General features: G+C 35.4%; 1 protein-coding gene and 1 long non-coding RNA gene across 2 annotated transcripts in view; both read right to left on the bottom strand.

The window, feature by feature from the left end:
- LOC149786072 (catalase-like) overlaps positions 1 to 17,173 on the bottom strand; it is a 37,333-nt gene that overhangs the window by 11,195 nt on the left and 8,965 nt on the right. Inside the window, exons 3-8 of the mRNA XM_089976364.1 lie at positions 15,091 to 15,201; positions 12,373 to 12,503; positions 11,219 to 11,269; positions 9,694 to 9,873; positions 7,103 to 7,294; positions 2,689 to 2,841 (exon numbers count right to left, since the gene is read on the bottom strand). Of these exons, the coding sequence (XP_089832490.1) occupies positions 2,689 to 2,841; positions 7,103 to 7,294; positions 9,694 to 9,873; positions 11,219 to 11,269; positions 12,373 to 12,503; positions 15,091 to 15,201 (818 nt within the window). The remainder of the gene's footprint in view (positions 1 to 2,688; positions 2,842 to 7,102; positions 7,295 to 9,693; positions 9,874 to 11,218; positions 11,270 to 12,372; positions 12,504 to 15,090; positions 15,202 to 17,173) is intronic.
- LOC149786073 (uncharacterized) lies at positions 2 to 2,680 on the bottom strand. The gene is made up of 2 exons (XR_016424862.1): positions 2,411 to 2,680; positions 2 to 326 (listed from the first exon to the last, which is right to left on the bottom strand). It is a non-coding gene; the product is annotated as an uncharacterized LOC149786073 (long non-coding RNA).

The following is a 17,173-nucleotide window of genomic DNA, read 5'->3' as shown; positions in this document are numbered from 1 at the left end:
AAAAGAAAATAAGTAAAACTTTTGTTTATGCATTAGTGAAAGAACAAAATGTTGTAGATAAATAAGGTGTAGAAATGTTAAGAAGAGGTACGTGGAAATTAGGTAAGTCAAATCTGGATTTAAAAAGTAACATATATACTCACTTATAAGACAAGTCCAACTGTGAACACTGCTCCAGTGGCCCAGTGGTTAGAGTGTTCGACTTGGATGCGGGAGGTCGTGGATTCGATCCCCGGCTGAGCCGTACCAAAGACTTGCAAAAATGGTAGTAACAGCTGCCTCGTTTGGCACTCAGCATTAAGAGATTAGTGTTAGGACTGGTCAGCCTGGTGTCAAGATAATATGATTGGGTGGGACATCATGCTACATGTTTGCGGCATGATGCCCTAGTGCTAGACATCACTATAAACTGATGCACAAGGTTCTTGATAATACAGGACTGAAATATTCATGCATGAATTTCAAATTGCATGCATACAATGGGTAAATTCACATATGAACATTTCTCATGACACAAACAAAAGACTGTAACCACTATAAACATTATCATACAGAGCAGTTTTAATTTTGTTGTTGCAAGTTTGTATTTTAACATTTTAAATATTAATATTTTTCAATTTTTAGTAGACACTATACAGACAGATATGTGCTGATATAAACCATATAAATAAATGTGATGATAAAAGCTTAAAAGTAGATAAATACATGTATATGTAAGTTCAAACATACATACTGTAACAGGGCATAAGAGGCAAACAAGAGTCCCTTGACAAGGGATTGATGTTCTACTGGCTGAAAAGAATTTCCAGGATTTCAAGACCATTTCTTCCTTATAATATCAGAGAGTTGAAACCATCTTTGACATTTATCAGCAATAACAAGAGTTCCAAATTAGCTGCTGTGGTGGACATATTGTATGTCAGACTGAGACCATTTTTATTTAGGACCAACAAGACATCATATGAATTCTTCTGGTGGAAACCCCATGTTCATATGACTTTCTGTTTTGGAAGAGTAACAAAAACAATATCAGTCTGGCACCATTTCCATTTAGTACAAGCAAGACATCTTAAGAAGTCTTTTGCACAATGCTCTAATATGACCATAAATTTAGGAGAAATAGTGTCAGATAAGATTTTTAAGATGACCACTAAGGTAGCCATACTGGATGTCTGAATTACGCCATTTTCATTTACGAGCAACTAGATGTCATTAGAAGTTGTTTACTAAAGAGCCCATGTTGATACAACCATCCATTCATGAATAGAGATAACAATATTTTCAACATGGCCACTGTGATGTCAGTATAGGACAAGCTACAGAACAGCATCATTTAGAACCATCTAGAACTACTAATAGAGATGCATTCAATTATCAAGCTTTATGACTGGAACATAAAAAGACAACATTTTGAACCTGAAACACAAACCTTCAGCAAAGTCACCAAAGCATGAAATACAGGTCAAAGAGACTACATTTTGCAATAAAGGTGTGGTATATTGTTATGTATATTTAATTTATATTGCTTGTTAGTTAATCTTTTATTTATTTCTTTTATTTCAGTATATGCTATTGATAATGTGACATTATATGTTGGACTTGACCAGGTCCAAAATTTAGTTCATTTTCTACCTGGCTTGAATTATTGAGAAGAGGTCATTTAAATGCTTTTGTTTTTAGTAATGGAGCCCATATTTGATAGTGGACTGGCATCATTTTGTGCAAATTTCGAAATTTTATGTTAGGATTCTCTCTGATAAATTTTGTCTAAAACTGTTCCAGTAAATTTTCACAAAAATTTTAAAATAGCAATTGTTCATTGGTGACAGACAATGGATGACACTCACTGTATGCACTGGTCATAGCATAAGCTCACATGGTCTTATGGACAGGTGAGTAAATAATACTAATTATTATAATAATAATCAAGACTTTATCTAAAGGTGACAAAATTAGTTTTGTGGAACTAATCTATCCTACGGCCCCAAATGCCAAAAATTTGTTGATGCAAATTTAGTTGCAAGATGCCAAGAAAATAGCAATGTTGTTGTCTCCTAATACAGGCAAAATAAAAAGCCATAATAGTGTTTGAAAAATTTAAATTCAAGTTCATAGTAAATTTCGTATCACCAATAACTGCTTTTTACCTACCTCGCTAGGCACTCAGCACTAAGAGGTTAGTGTTAGGACAGGTCGGCCTGGTGTCAGGGACAGGTCAGCCTGGTGTCAGGATAATGTGACTGAGTGGGACATCATGCTACATGTCTGCGATATGATGCCCCAGTGCTAGACATCACTATAAACTGCCACATTGCAGACATTGTAGCAATATGACTGAATACTTGTTAAAACTACTTTAAAAATCCAAATCACACACACAAACTGTTTTTTGCTTTGTGTTGTTACTGACCTGCAGCATCTTATCTGGACTTGGCTCTATGCCCGTGATCATGGTACCTGTCATGTCATCAGTAATTAACTGTATTTCAATTTGTCCTTTATACAGCATTTTATCTGGACTTGGCTCTATGCCCGTGATCATGGTACCTGTCATGTCATCAGTAATTAACTGTATTTCAATTTGTCCTTTATAAAGCATTTTATCTGTACTTGGCTCTATGCCAGGGATCATGGTACCTGTCATGTCATCAGTAATTAACTGTATTTCAATTTGTCCTTTATACTGACCTGCAGCATTTTATCTGGACTTGGCTCTATGCCAGGAATCATGTGAGCTGGCGAGAATGCAATCTGTTCCACTTCAGCAAAGTAATTCTTAGGATTTCTGTTGAGCACCATCTTTCCCACAGGTATCAGTGGATACTCCCCTTGTGGCCAAATCTAATATCCAGAATACAAGAGAACGTACATTACACATAGTTTTATGTTAAAAAAAGATTCTGTTGCTCTTGAGGTCTCTCTCCCTTCCTCCTCTCTCTCTCTCTCATCTTAACATTTTTGAATTTAAATCAGAACACAGCACTTCATGTTAACATTTAAGACATGAAGAGTTACACGATTAAAGTAATGTGAACTTGGAATAAATTCATTGTGAACTTGAAATACATTCATTGTGAACTTGGAATACATTCACTGTAAACATGGAATAAATTCATTGTGAACTTGAAATACATTCATTGTAAGCTTGGAATAAATTCATCATGAACTTGGAATACATTCTCTGTGAACTTGGAATACAGCCTATGTGAAAATAAAAAAGGTTTGAAATATCTACTTGTATATGTTCACATTGTTCTCCCTCTTTCCTTCACTGTCTCTCCAACCCTATCTGGGTCTAACACACAGCTAATTGATTAACTATTGAGACCCTCATCAGAGATCTCGCTAGGATTTTAAAACAAAGAGTACAGGACTCTGATTTTGGTAAAAATAGGAGTCACACCATCAAAAGTTGCAGTCCCTTCTTTCCTACAGAATCAACACAGACGTGAGTGCATCTATTTTTAGATGGAGAGGTTTCCATAATGTAATCACTCACTTTAATATAGCTTCAGTACAACAGCCCATTGACAGGATTGCAAATTTATGGTTTATTTATTTGTCTACGTCCTTGTAGTAATTTTAGGCAATGGTTAAATAGTATCTGATTTGCTGTTTTTTCCCTGTATTTTCGCAAATACATGTAAGTCGGAAAACAGCTTAGACCTTAAAGCTCATTTCGCGAATTCCACAACACAGCATTGTTCTCTACGTTTCTGACCTACATAATTTACAGTTTAAAGTTCAATCTTTAATAAAATAATACCTTGGCTTTGCTTTCAATGATCTGTATATTTTTCTGAAAATATCTGCCCGATGATGTACGAAAACAGACAATCTAATAAACTGGTACATCCCAGACTTAGCGAAGTCCGCCATTATTTCCCGTTAAGCCTACTGGTTTACTTACAGTTTCAAACTAATTTTATGACGAAACACTGTACAAGAGGCAGTTAATATATATCCAGATCACCGATTCTGATCTTAAAAAACATGTTTGTATGTTTTATCATCAAAGGATATCATGCAGGAAATTGATAGTTGCTACCTTACTTGAAAAAGGGTTAATGGTCAATCAGCTATCAAAACATATGCTTGTGAATGGGCAGGAGTTTGTTTGTCAACGTAATTGATATCAAAACTTGGCCTAGCTACTGATCTATTGATGAATACATTTCGCTACAAACACTAGAACTAACTGGGCTAAGGCGAGGGGCATTCTAAAATAAGTATGGTCAGTCAATGTACCTCTTAAATAGCTCTTGTTTGTCCATCAGAGTGAAACTGAATTTTGTCAATCCAAGTAAGGATTTATTCCAAACACTAAGCTAGGCATCACACACTTTCTTACGCTTAGCTACTGTCCTATCCAAACTATCAATTCCAGCAGCTTTAGCACTCTTCTGAATCTCGTTACAATCTTCGTAAGTTTGCCGTTTAACCCCAAAATACTTATCCAAATTTACGAATGGCATTCTGTCTAAGTCTCAACATATCTTGATTCTCGTGCACTACTTATTCCGATACATTTGGAAATGAGCACAATAATGAAAGCTAAAGTTGTTTATTTGGTGTACTTTTATAGATGACCACATGTACATCTCTGGGTCTTTCTGACTCTGAATTCAATCACTGTAAATATCAGTACATTTTCCCACCCGGCCGCCAGTCAAAGCCTTTGAACTGGTTGCCCAGCTATTACATCATGTTCTTTTTGATGTACTCTTATAATGGCAACATGTATGTACATCAAGGGGTCTTTCAGTCACTGAATTATGTCATTGTAAATATCAACACAGCTAATTGATCAACACATTTTCCCACAAAGCAGGTGGCTGAAGCAGGAATGGCAAGTTTTTGAATTTTGCCGCACACCATGCATATGGAGGACTCTCGCCTCAGTGATTTTCTGCATCCCAGATCAAAAATTGGCATCAAAATACATGTAATTAAGTGTTTCCAAGATCTCTGCTCATGCTCTGTGTGATATAATGCCAAAAGGAGCCATATTATGGGCCATTTCTCAGGAAAACTCTGTGTTAAGTTTGGATGAAAATCTTGTGTTAGAGGATGAAAAGACATTAATAATGGTATTGTTGCAATTTATACCTTTTTTAACCACCTCACCATAATTATCAGTTGTAAAACTTAACATGCATGAAATACAGCCATCTTCTTCCTAAAGTCCTCAAAGATATGACTGTCATCTCCTAAGATTGTAAGAGGGTCTGAGAGTTACACATGGCCTTCATCTATTTTCTAACATCCTGAAACATGTGACAGTCATTTCCTAAATTCAATTTCTGTTTAACTTTTAATGCTAAAGTCAACATGAGTGATCCTTATTAGTCTGCTTATAGAGTCCTTCACTCTGTGAATGAGCTTGAAATCAGAGGTTGGGGAAAAGTGTACACATTCAGATCATTACAGCTCAGTGAAAGAGCATGAGGTACCCAGGCTATCAGATATAAGTTGTTTGGCATCATGCCTCATATAAGACAGGTTGCCCCAGCAGGTACAGACTCAAATGAAGAGTGTTGAATGGACCATTCTGTGTGAATCAGTTGATTCCATCTGGAGAGTGAATCTTCTAGAACAATGAACCAGTTTGGGATTTGGTAGACTTAAATATGGATATGTTGACAACTCCACCTGAGAAAATACCAAACAAGGAAGCAGAGATCTGAAGATTTGGTTCTCCCTTACCTTCTGAGATAACTGATGACAGGTGAGCTGTCAGAAAGAATTAGAATGCCTTTTCCAGGTAATGTCTCCAGCCATGATCAAAAGGCATCTGCTACTGCTCAGTGTTGCTATGATCTGGCTGTGGCACTGTAGTCAGTACAGCTTCGGAGACTGTGTGGGAGGTTAGGGATAGCAAAAATGAATGGACTAGGGATTGTCTCAAGTGACTAACATAATAATAATAATAATAATAATAATAATGACTCTTTTTAAAGAGGGTAACACAATTAGCTAAGAACTAATCTACCTTGAGGCCCTCATACAAAAGAATTTATTTATTTTAGCTGCATCTCTCAGAAGCTACTGGATATATTGGATTTGGAAGAAGGAAATAGAGTGGACATTTCTAATCTCAACTGGAACACTAATCCAGAGCAAAGTTCCAGAGTATTGGAAACTTTTTTAAAATAATTCCTTATTTGGTTTGGGAATTTTATCCTGTTTGGTAGACATGGACCACAGGTGGGGAGCATTGCCAGGTAGCCTATACTGCAATAGTGATCGTAAATATTCAGAAGCACTATTACTGGATATCTGGTACATTAATTTGGCTTTAAGAATCAGTGCTAGCAACTAAGACAGCATAAACAGCAATACTGATAGTATCTACATCCTTTAAGGAGTGTTTCTTGTCTCTCTCACTAGCTTGGGTTGACTGTTTGGACATAATTCTCACCCATCTCTTTTCAGATTAGTGTGAACATGTATCACAGGGTCAAATCTACACCTCATACAGTTAATACAAGTATTGTGATTATTGTCAGCCGGCATGAATATCTTACTTGCTCCAAAAATTACTTCTGCATATTGCGATGATAACATCAAATTCAGTCAGAAAATATGTCAGTGTACAAAAAGAATGCTTATAACTCCCTCTCTTGTTTAAGCTTGTGAAAAGGCACAAAAGGGAGTAAGCTGACCAGGCAAAAATGCTAGTAGTAACTGATCACTAGTGGGATTTGGCATAAATTCTTAAATCAAAGGCAGGGGTACCACTAGTCTGCTTCCATCTTGGCAAGCAATGTATTAGCCTGTCTATTGCTAAAACAAGCCAAAAGACATGGTAAACATGATTTTAGCTTTGGATTGGCAAGGTAGTGGATGTTCTCCTGACAAAAGACATGGTAAACATGATTTTAGCTTTGGATTTGCAAGGTACTGTGGATGTTCTCCTGACATATTATTATCAGGCAATGTATCTGAAGTAGAAATTTAAAAAAAAACAGAGAAAGGTTTTTAAAATATTATCTATTTTATCATCCCTTGCATCAATTTGCAAAATTTCATAATGGCAGTATGGAACTCAAAAGTTTTTAAAGTTTACATGATACAAATGTGTTATGCAAAAAGCTCTTACCTTGGTAAGGTCAAATGGATTAAATCTGAAGGTTTCAGCCTGCTCAAAGGTCATGACCTGGATGTGCAGTGACCATGATGGGAAGTTGCCCTCAGCAATGGCATTGTATAGGTCTCTTATGGAATAATCTGGGTCACTGCTGGCCAGTTCAGCTGCTTTGTCTGCTGGCAAGTTTTTGATACCTTGGTCAGTCTACAAAGTTGAAGGTTGGAAGAAATAGATTTTATGGGCACTAATATGAGTTCATGTTCTCTTGACCTTTTTCTCACCAATGAAATTACAGGTTTCATACTGCTAAAACTGAAAGACATTCAAAATGTATCATTACTAATAATAATACTCTGTAGCATGGAATACAAGGCTTTATTTGATTGGCCACTAAAATTAAGTGGACTAGAAATTTCAAAGATCAACAAAACAAGACAATTTTCAGTAATCTCAATTTTAATAGAATTGAAGAAAAAAAATCTAAAGTAACTATTTTGTTTCAGTAACCATACTGATATTTCACTGTGCTGTTATATTTTTTTTCAAGAGCACATGGCTACAATTATCTCCATTCAAATCACTTAATCATATTTTGAAATCAGAAATTTATAGAACATAGATGACTCAAATCTCCCCAAGGTGTGATGGATGGATAGACAAAGGTAAGACCACAGAACCTAACCTCTTTTACAGAAGATCATACAAATTCAGATGTCATTCATAGTAGGGCATACAAATTCAAATGTCTTTCATGAGTAGGGCATACAAATTCAAATGTCTTTCATGGTATGGCATACAAATTCAAATGTCTTTCATGGTATGGCATACAAATTCAAATGTCTTTCATGGTAGGACATACAAATTCAAATGTCTTTCATGGTATGGCATATAAATTCAGATGTCTTTCATGGTAGGGCATACAATTCAGATGTCTTTCACGGTAGGCACTACAATTCAGATTTCGTTCATGGTGAACCACCATTATTCCACCATTATTGCATGAGTAGTAACAATTCCATGTTAATTCCACCATTATTGCATAAGTAGTAAAATTTCCATGTTAATTCCACCATTATTGCATGAGTAGTGAAAATTCCATGTTAATTCCACCATTATTGCATAAGTAGTAAAAATTCCAAGTTAATTACACCATTATTGCATAAGTAGTAAAAATTCCATGTTAATTCCACCATTACTGCATGAGTAGTAAAAATTCCATGTTAATTCCACCATTATTGCATGAGTAGTGAAAATAAGATTTTCAAATAGGTGCCATGCTCATGATCAAATGGAAATCATTTTCATTTAGAACCACTTACATACTGCAATAGTGTTTTCTGAAAATTCCATGTTGATCTGAGCATTCATGCAATAGCCATATAAGAATTTCAGGATTGGATCAGCATCATTTTAATATTACAACATTTATAAATTGCAAGAAGGAAAAGGCCTTTATTTTCATTCACATAAGATTCTTTGGGGGGAAAACTAAAAATAATAAGAAGTGCTTTCATGAAAAGTATGTGAATATAACAATACTGTTGAGAGCAGTTTTGATTATGCTGTATATTAGGTCTTTAAATGAAAACCCCATGCTCACATGACTAGCCATTCATGAGAAGTAGCAATAACAACATTTTCAAGATGGCTAGTGGCCATATTGGCTGTCACGTTAGCATCAAGTTCATTATAAAACCACCTTGAAATCCAATAATAAGACTTTTGGTGTAAACTACACATTGTTATGGCCAGGTAAGGAGTGATTTAACAAGATTTTCAAGATGGCTACCATGTTGGCAGTCAGAATGACACCATATTAATTTAATACCAACCAGATATCCAAAGAAGTTATACAGTTAAAACCCCATGTTGACATGATAATTGAATCAACAGACGTAACAACAACAAGATTTCCAAGTGGAGTTCATGTTTGATGTCAAACTAGCACTATTTTTATTAGGATAAACTAGACATCATTTTGGTGAAAATTCCATGTCAACACAACAACCCATTCTGGAAGAGTAGCAATGATTTTCAACAAGGTCAAGAGAATGGAAATTAGATCAGCACCATTTTCATTTAGGACAAACTTCATGTCATTAGAAGTCTATTAGTTGAAACCCCATGTCAGCATAACCATTTAGAGGAGTAAGGACAGCCAGATTTTCAACATGGCCAGTGTGGCAGCCAGGCTGGATGTTTGTGGGTACCATTTTCATTTAGGACAAACTTCATGTCATTAGAAGTCTGTTAGTGTAAACCCCATGTCAGCATAACCATTTAGAGGAGTAAGGACAGCAAGATTTTCAAGATGGCCAGTGTGGAGCCAGGCTGGATGTTTGTGGGGTACCATTTTCATTTAGAACCAATAAAATATCAGGATCAAACATATGTCAAGTTTCATGACTTTCTTCCAAGTAGCTTATGAACAGCAGTGATTGCACACAACTTCTAACAGATGGCAGAAAAAACTAATGAATCCAATCCCATGCATTAACTTCTTCTGCTCTTACAAGCTGGCTGGTGTGGTGGTCATGTTAGATATCCAAGAAATTAGTTCCAACTGTATTTTGGCATCATGTGAATGTGGTGCGTTTATGTACCTTCCAGTGGAACTTGCAGTAGATTGGCTTGCCATCCTTGTTCACCATTTTGAATGTGTGACTGCCATAGCCATTCATGTGACGAAAACCATCTGGGGTGCCACGGTCAGAGAATAAGAAGGACACTTGGTGGGTGGTCTCTGGACGAAGGGTGATGAAGTCCCAGAACATGTCAGGGTCCTTGATAAAATCAATTTAAAATTAGGTAATGAATCACAGCATACAATCTGCAGTGTAAATAACCAAATAGTGATACTTGCTAAATTAGGGTGAAAGATTTCTATGGTTTGCAAATGGTGATAAACCAAATAAAAATTGCTTTAAGAATCATAGCACATGATGTGCAGTGTAAGTAGACATAAGGTGTGATATTGGTAAAAGAAGGGGACAAATTTCTAAAGTTTGCAAGTCTTGATAAACAGGCCTGAATATCAGATTAGTTTTGAATAAGAGAATTTTGTATCAATCAATCACAAAAAATCCACATTAAAAAAGTAATTTTTCATTGGCTGAGACTGGAAACTCCAGTTCAGACTCAAATTGTAGGTTTGATCATTTCTAAGTCAGAACATTTTAATAATTTGTATAGATTCGTAAACTTATGAATAATGACAGAAACAAAAATATAAAATGGTTGATATAAAAGGAAATGTATTTACTAGCTCAAAATAATTCTAATAAACATGGAAAATATTAAATTCATTTTCGTCATCGAGGGTGAGAGGACTAAAATGTCATATCTTGTCCAAATGATAGGAGATAAAATAATATATGTTTTGCAGTGGTGTAGTGCTAAAATAAAGAAATGAGAGAACGCAATAAAGAAGTGAGGTAATGCATCCTACTCAGAAGCCCGAGGACATTGGTGATTGCAAAAAAAGGGAACATGCAAAATAAGTATGGGAATGTCATTCCCATGTGTTCTCACAGCACTACACTTTGATCTTATTAATATAAGACTCCCCCCCCCCCCCGCCAAAAAAATAGTTCACTATAATATTGTGTTTATGATACCAATGCATAGGGCTTATTACATTGTTCTGGTTTTGGGTCTGATCTACTGCATCCTTATGGGGAGAGATGGTTTGGTGCTTCCAACAATACTTATGTGAACTGTCCCACAGTAACACAAGCATGGTGAGACCATTTACAGCATCCTTTATTTGGACACCCCCAAGGTTAATATTAGTTTACATTCATCATGAATACAATGTATGTCACAACATAACTCTGGGCCCCAAAAACACATCAAATGTCTCATGGTAACACATAAATGGTGAGATAATTTGCAGCATGCTTTAGGTGAACACCGCCAAAGGCAACATTATCTACTGTTTACAATCATCATGAATGCACTGTATGTCACAACAGAACTCTTAGCACATTAATCATGTGAACTGTTCCATGATAATACAAGAATGCTTAGATCATTTACACCATCCTTTATTTGAACACCCCCAAGGTCTGAAAATTAGATACAATGATTATCATGTCAGTACAATGTATGTCACAACGTGACACTTACCTTTAAATGAGTCTGAGGATTCCTCTTTTGGGTATGGATGAAACTTGGGAACTGGAAAAATATTAATAAAATCAAAAAGCCATTTGGACTTGCTTATATGGTAATATGTTAACTTTTTGGGTATAAATGAAATTTAGGAACTGGAAACATATTAATAAAATCAAACAACCACTTAGTCTTGGTTATAAGTGATGATTAACTGAATATTCAAGTACTGCTGAATAGGGTTCATCTTGTAATTTTAACATACTAAAACAATTTAAGGATTATATTGGGAACCCTAGATGCATGCTGTACATACTAACAATCGGACCAATTTAAGGATTATATTGGGAACCCTAGATGCATGCTGTACATATTGAATACTGTCAATTCAAAAGAAGTTTTACATTTTCATGCCGCTCCTCCCATCACTTGTGACTTCTAACTGATATTACGAAGAATATAACGCGAACACGGCAGTGAAATATTTTAGTTAAATATTTTCAACAATAATTTCACCAAGTATGCTGATTAAATACATGTTTGTATTTATATATTAATGTTTAAAGATTCGAAGCACAAGTTGCAGTGATTAAAACAAAACAAGTTGTGCTTCGATAGTTGTTTTTATCACGAAATGATGACAAATAATAACTTACAGTAATCCGGCATTAATAACAAATGCAGACTTTTGGTAGAAATGATTTAGGTTATTTTGATGCTATTCCAGGAATGCAAGAATAATTTTTTTGAGGATGACGTTGATTTACAGTTTATGTGTTTTTTTATGGGGAGCAAGAGTATGACGTCGCGAACATCATATGGGACACACAGGTAAGAGGGTTAGATTTTTAAATGGGAAGTAAAGGGTTAAGTTGGTCATAGTAAAATGTTGCCATTTTCAGTTGCAAGGAGGGAAGGGGTTCTTATACCCCAACAAGTTATAAGTGTGCATATACAGTAATACTTAATCTGCTTTACAATCCAAATCATGCTATCAAAGAAGAAAGTCTATCCCTTCAAAAGCTTGGTTTGAAAATTAAAATCTTTAAATGAAGTGAATTATTTCGATCCATATTTTAGCATTACGGTGCTTTTAATTAGACCAATCTAAACTGTGGCACAAGCCACACATATGGTCCTGGAGGAAACTATAAACATAAATGCCTTACCAACATTGGGTCTCGGATGAAGAAGATGGGAGTGTTGTTCCCAACCAAATCCCAGTTTCCATCCTCAGAGTAAAATTTGACAGCAAATCCTCGAGGATCTCTAGCCGTGTCAGCTGAGCCACTCTCACCACCTGGAGGAGATCCATTTTCATGGTTTATACTTTATATTGATCAAATGACTATAATCAAAATTGACTGAGTTTATGGAATGCAAAAAACCACTGAAAAGTAAGGTTTAAATGCCCCAAATTAAACTATCTGCATACATTGAAAACAATTTTTAAATTCTTTTCGCAGTTTGAGTAAATTTATTTGCATAAAATATGCAAATATGCAACATATCTAAAGATCTGACCAGATGCAAGCAGTGAAGCATAGAGTCTAAATGCTCTCTGAAAGTGTTTTGGTAATTTACAATAATTTAACAAACTATGTGTGGTCTTTATTTTTGTGTGATCAATAAAAAAACAAATCCCCATCATACATAAAAAAAATCTCCATCATACATAAAAAATCCCCATCATACATTAAAAAAATCCCCATCATACATAAAAAAAATCCCCATCATACATTAAAAAAATCCCCATCATACATTAAAAAAATCCCCATCATACATAAAAAAAATCCCCATCATACATTAAAAAATCCCCATCATACATAAAAAAAATCCCCATCATACATAAAAAAATCCCCATCATACATAAAAAAAATCCCCATCATACAAAATCCCCATCATACATAAAAAAAATCCCCATCATACATAAAAAAAATCCCTTATTTTACTCTAGATACTACCACTTAATGTCACTTTACAAGTACACTCAGATCATGCTTGGTAGCCCAGTCTGAAGCACTCACTTTACAAGTACACTCAGATCATGCTTGGTAGCCCAGTCTGAAGCACTCACTTTACAAGTACACTCAGATCATGCTTGGTAGCCCAGTCTGAAGCACTCACTTTACAAGTACACTCAGATCATGCTTGGTAGCCCAGTCTGAAGCACTCACTTTACAAGTACACTCAGATCATGCTTGGTAGCCCAGTTTGAAGCACTCACTTTACAAGTACACTCAGATCATGCTTGGTAGCCCAGTTTGAATGACTCACTTTACAAGTGCTCTAAGGTCATGCTTTTCATAGTCCAGTTTGAAGTATTTGCTTTATAAGTGCTCTGAGGTCATGCTTGGTAGTCTAGTTTAAAGTACTGACTTTACAAGTCTTCTGAGGTCATGCTTGGTAGTCCAATTTGAAGCATGTATTTTACAAATACTCTGAGGTCATACTTTGTAGTCTAGTTTGAAGGACTTACTTTACAAGTGTTCATAGGTCATGCTTTTGGTAGTCCAGTTTGAGTGTGTGTGCTTTGGACTTTTAATGTAGCTTTAAAATGTCCCACCCAGTCACATTATCCTGACACCAGGCTGACCAGCCCTAACACTAACCCTTTAACGCTGAATGCGTAGCGAGGTGGCTGGTAGTACCATTACTTTAAGTCTTTGGTATTACTTAGCCAGGGCTCAAACCTGTGACCTACCATATCAGAGGTTGACGCTCTAAGCACAAGGCCACTGGAGTAGAATAGGTAGTCCGGTTTGAACCACTTTACAATTGCTCTGAGGTATTTATTATTATTATGCTTGGTAGTCCAGTTTGAAGATTATACTTTACAAGTGCTCAAAGGACATGCTTGGTAGTCCAATTTGAAGTATTTGCTTTAAAAGTGCTCTGAGGTCATGCTTGGTAGTCCAATTTGAAGCACTTACACAACAGAGTCTATCATGAGCAAACGTAACATAAGAACCATTTTCAAACAATTCATACAATTCTAATGTCTGAAACTAGCTGATGTAACAAAATCAGGCTGGCTACAATGACTATGTGTGAAATTTACTTTATTCAAAGCAACAACTTGAAGCAGTTTTCAAACATACAGGATTAAAAGTGTCGCTAACTGTTAGTCTTAATAAAATTGCATTAGAAACAAACCAAATGTATGTTTGTAACACAAGGTATGTCTCCATGCAGTGGGAAAAAATCCTAAAAGTAACACATAATAATTTAAAAATGGAAATAGCTATAGTTGCATGACAATCTAAACAGGTCCTTTATACACTGTAGACACATATATCATGTCTTTTATACAATGTATAGACAAAAAATATATTTTATACACTGTATACACATAAAGTGGCATACAAATTTCATTTGTCTGTGTCTAGTGGCTTTCATGCAACTGGGCTAAAAATGTTTTCACCCAAAAGTTTAAAATGTTCCAAGATGTATAAAATTGGAAGCAATGCTTCATTGGCATGAAAATCTAATTAGGTCATTTGTACATGCATCCAGATATACCTAGCTACCAAATTTCATTATGCTACCTTGGTTTTCACTCAAAACATCAAGTCTAAAAAGCTCACAAAATTATAAAATGGTGGCAGTGCATAAGTGGCATGAAGATCTAATTAAGTCATCAATGTATATAAACAATTATGCTGATAAATTTCATTTTTGTTTCTGAAATTTTATAAATGAGCTCCTCAGGTTAGACATACAAACAGACAAAACCAAATCAATATGTCTCTATTGCAAATAGTGGGCCATGAAAAAAATAAAAACTACATTCTATTAAGCAGCTGAATAAATTGTACATTTACATAATATTACAAGCAGGTAATTTAACTTTAATTATTTTATAATACATGGCAAGCACTACTTACCCACAGTTGAAAAACGCACAGCCAAAGGTGTCTTCTTCCCGACACTTTCAAAGGGTTTGGCTTTGCAGTACGCGGTTATGTCATGTGTGCACTCAAAGTAACCAAAGGCACCTGAAACCCAGATCATGAAACGTTATTATTATATTATGTTTCTATAATTGTAACTAACATGTTGTTACATTTTCATTCTAACATTTTTATTTCCCTGACTGTAAAAATAAGTTTTCAAAACTTGGATCAAGTAATCCAGACTTGGAGATCATGAAAGCTGGAGGTCAGGTCTGAAACAAAGTTTTCACCATCAGCAAATAATAAACTAGTGGAATGGCAGGCAACTTCGTCATGTAATTGTACTCCCAACTCCCTTCCATGCAACCAATACCTCACAAAGGAGATGAGTTTCAAGTAAAGCAAGCCATCATAAGTCATAATTTTGCTGAAAATAGTGCCACCAAAATGACTGATCAAGATACTTTTTTAATAGTAAAATGATGAGCACAACATGTGAATAATTTCACAGCATTCCGTAATTACTACAGGATTAGCTGTATTCACAAACATTTTGCCATATACTGCATCCATTTGTAAGTCAAAAGGGGCATAAATTCTTTCTAAAAAATCATGGATGCAAAAAGATTTGTCAGTCTGTACATTTTCACAGTTATCAATAACATGAGTCCCTCAAAGGGACTGGTGCTCTACTGGATGAATTTTTTTTGCATGAATTCAAGATAAGGCCATTTCTTCTTTTAACTTCTGGGTGTTGAAATCATCTTTCATATTCTTCAGTAATACAAAGATTTTCAGACTTTCTGCTGTAATGGATGTATTGTATATCACGTTGGCACCATTTTCATTCAGGATCAACCAGGCATCATAAGAAGTCTTCGGGTAAAAACCCCCATCTTGATGAATGTCATGGTGACTGTATTTGATATCAGACTGGCATCAGTTTTACTTTGAGCCAAATAGACTTCATATGAAGTCTTTTGGTGAAAGAACAATGTCAGTATGATCAGCCATCTAAAGACCAAGTGATACCAAGATTTTCAAGTTATCCATTGTGGAGGTCATAATAAAAGTTAGATCTGCACAATTTTTTTAGTACCAATTAGATATCATAAAAGGTTTTTCATGCTGGCTATGACCATTCCTTCATGAGAAATTGAGGTAAAAAGATTTTCATGATGGCCACTGTGAAGGGCACATTAAATGTCTGATTTGACCTCACTCGGACCAACAAGAAATTACAAGAATTTGTTGATACTTTCACCCATTCAGGAGGAGTAGTGATAATAGTTCTAAGATGGCCAACTAAACATCAGAAATAGTCTTTTAGTGAAAACCACATGGCAGTATTACTTTTCATTGAGTAGTAGCAATAACAAGATTTTCAAGATGGCCACTATGGTGGCCATATTGGACATAAGATAAGCACAGTTTACATTTAAGTTGAACTAGATACCATAAAAAGTCTTTTAGTGAAAACCCCAAGTTGATATGACCGTCCATTCAGGAGTAGCAATAAGATTTTTAAACTGGCCACTGAGGTAACCAGAATGAATGTCTGAGTGTCACCATTTAGGACCAACTAGGCCATGGTGTGAATGTGTGTGTGTGTGCAATCTTCCAAATAGTTTAGGATTAGCAATGACAAATCAGTATGAATTAATAAATGGATGGACCAGAAGTAGAGCTAATAAAAAAAATGCAAATATGTTGCATTCAGGAGATTCTGTCAAACACAGCATTCAACTGCAAGGGCAATAACTGAATACATGGATTTATGTACATGGTCATCTTCAAATGATGACCACAACACGTATAAAGTTACATGGCAGTTCATAGAAGACTATGAGACTAGATCGGCACAGGATTCTGTCAAACAGTACATAAGACTCCAAGTTGGACTAGTTTGACTCACAAGATTATGCAACATAGCAATAAGGAAAATATCTAATTAAAATTGCAAAAGAAAGTAATTTATCTTCAGGATGGTGACTATAACATTTTCAATATTATTTACGTTCATAATTGAAGCAAATAAGTACAAAGGGAAAACAGTTGAAACAAATGTGTAAGA

This window comes from Sinohyriopsis cumingii, chromosome 12 (assembly GCF_028554795.1).
Source record: "Sinohyriopsis cumingii isolate HCF-2022 chromosome 12, ASM2855479v2, whole genome shotgun sequence".
Lineage (NCBI taxonomy): Eukaryota > Metazoa > Mollusca > Bivalvia > Unionida > Unionidae > Sinohyriopsis > Sinohyriopsis cumingii.
This window is presented reverse-complemented; position numbering and strand designations above follow the sequence as displayed.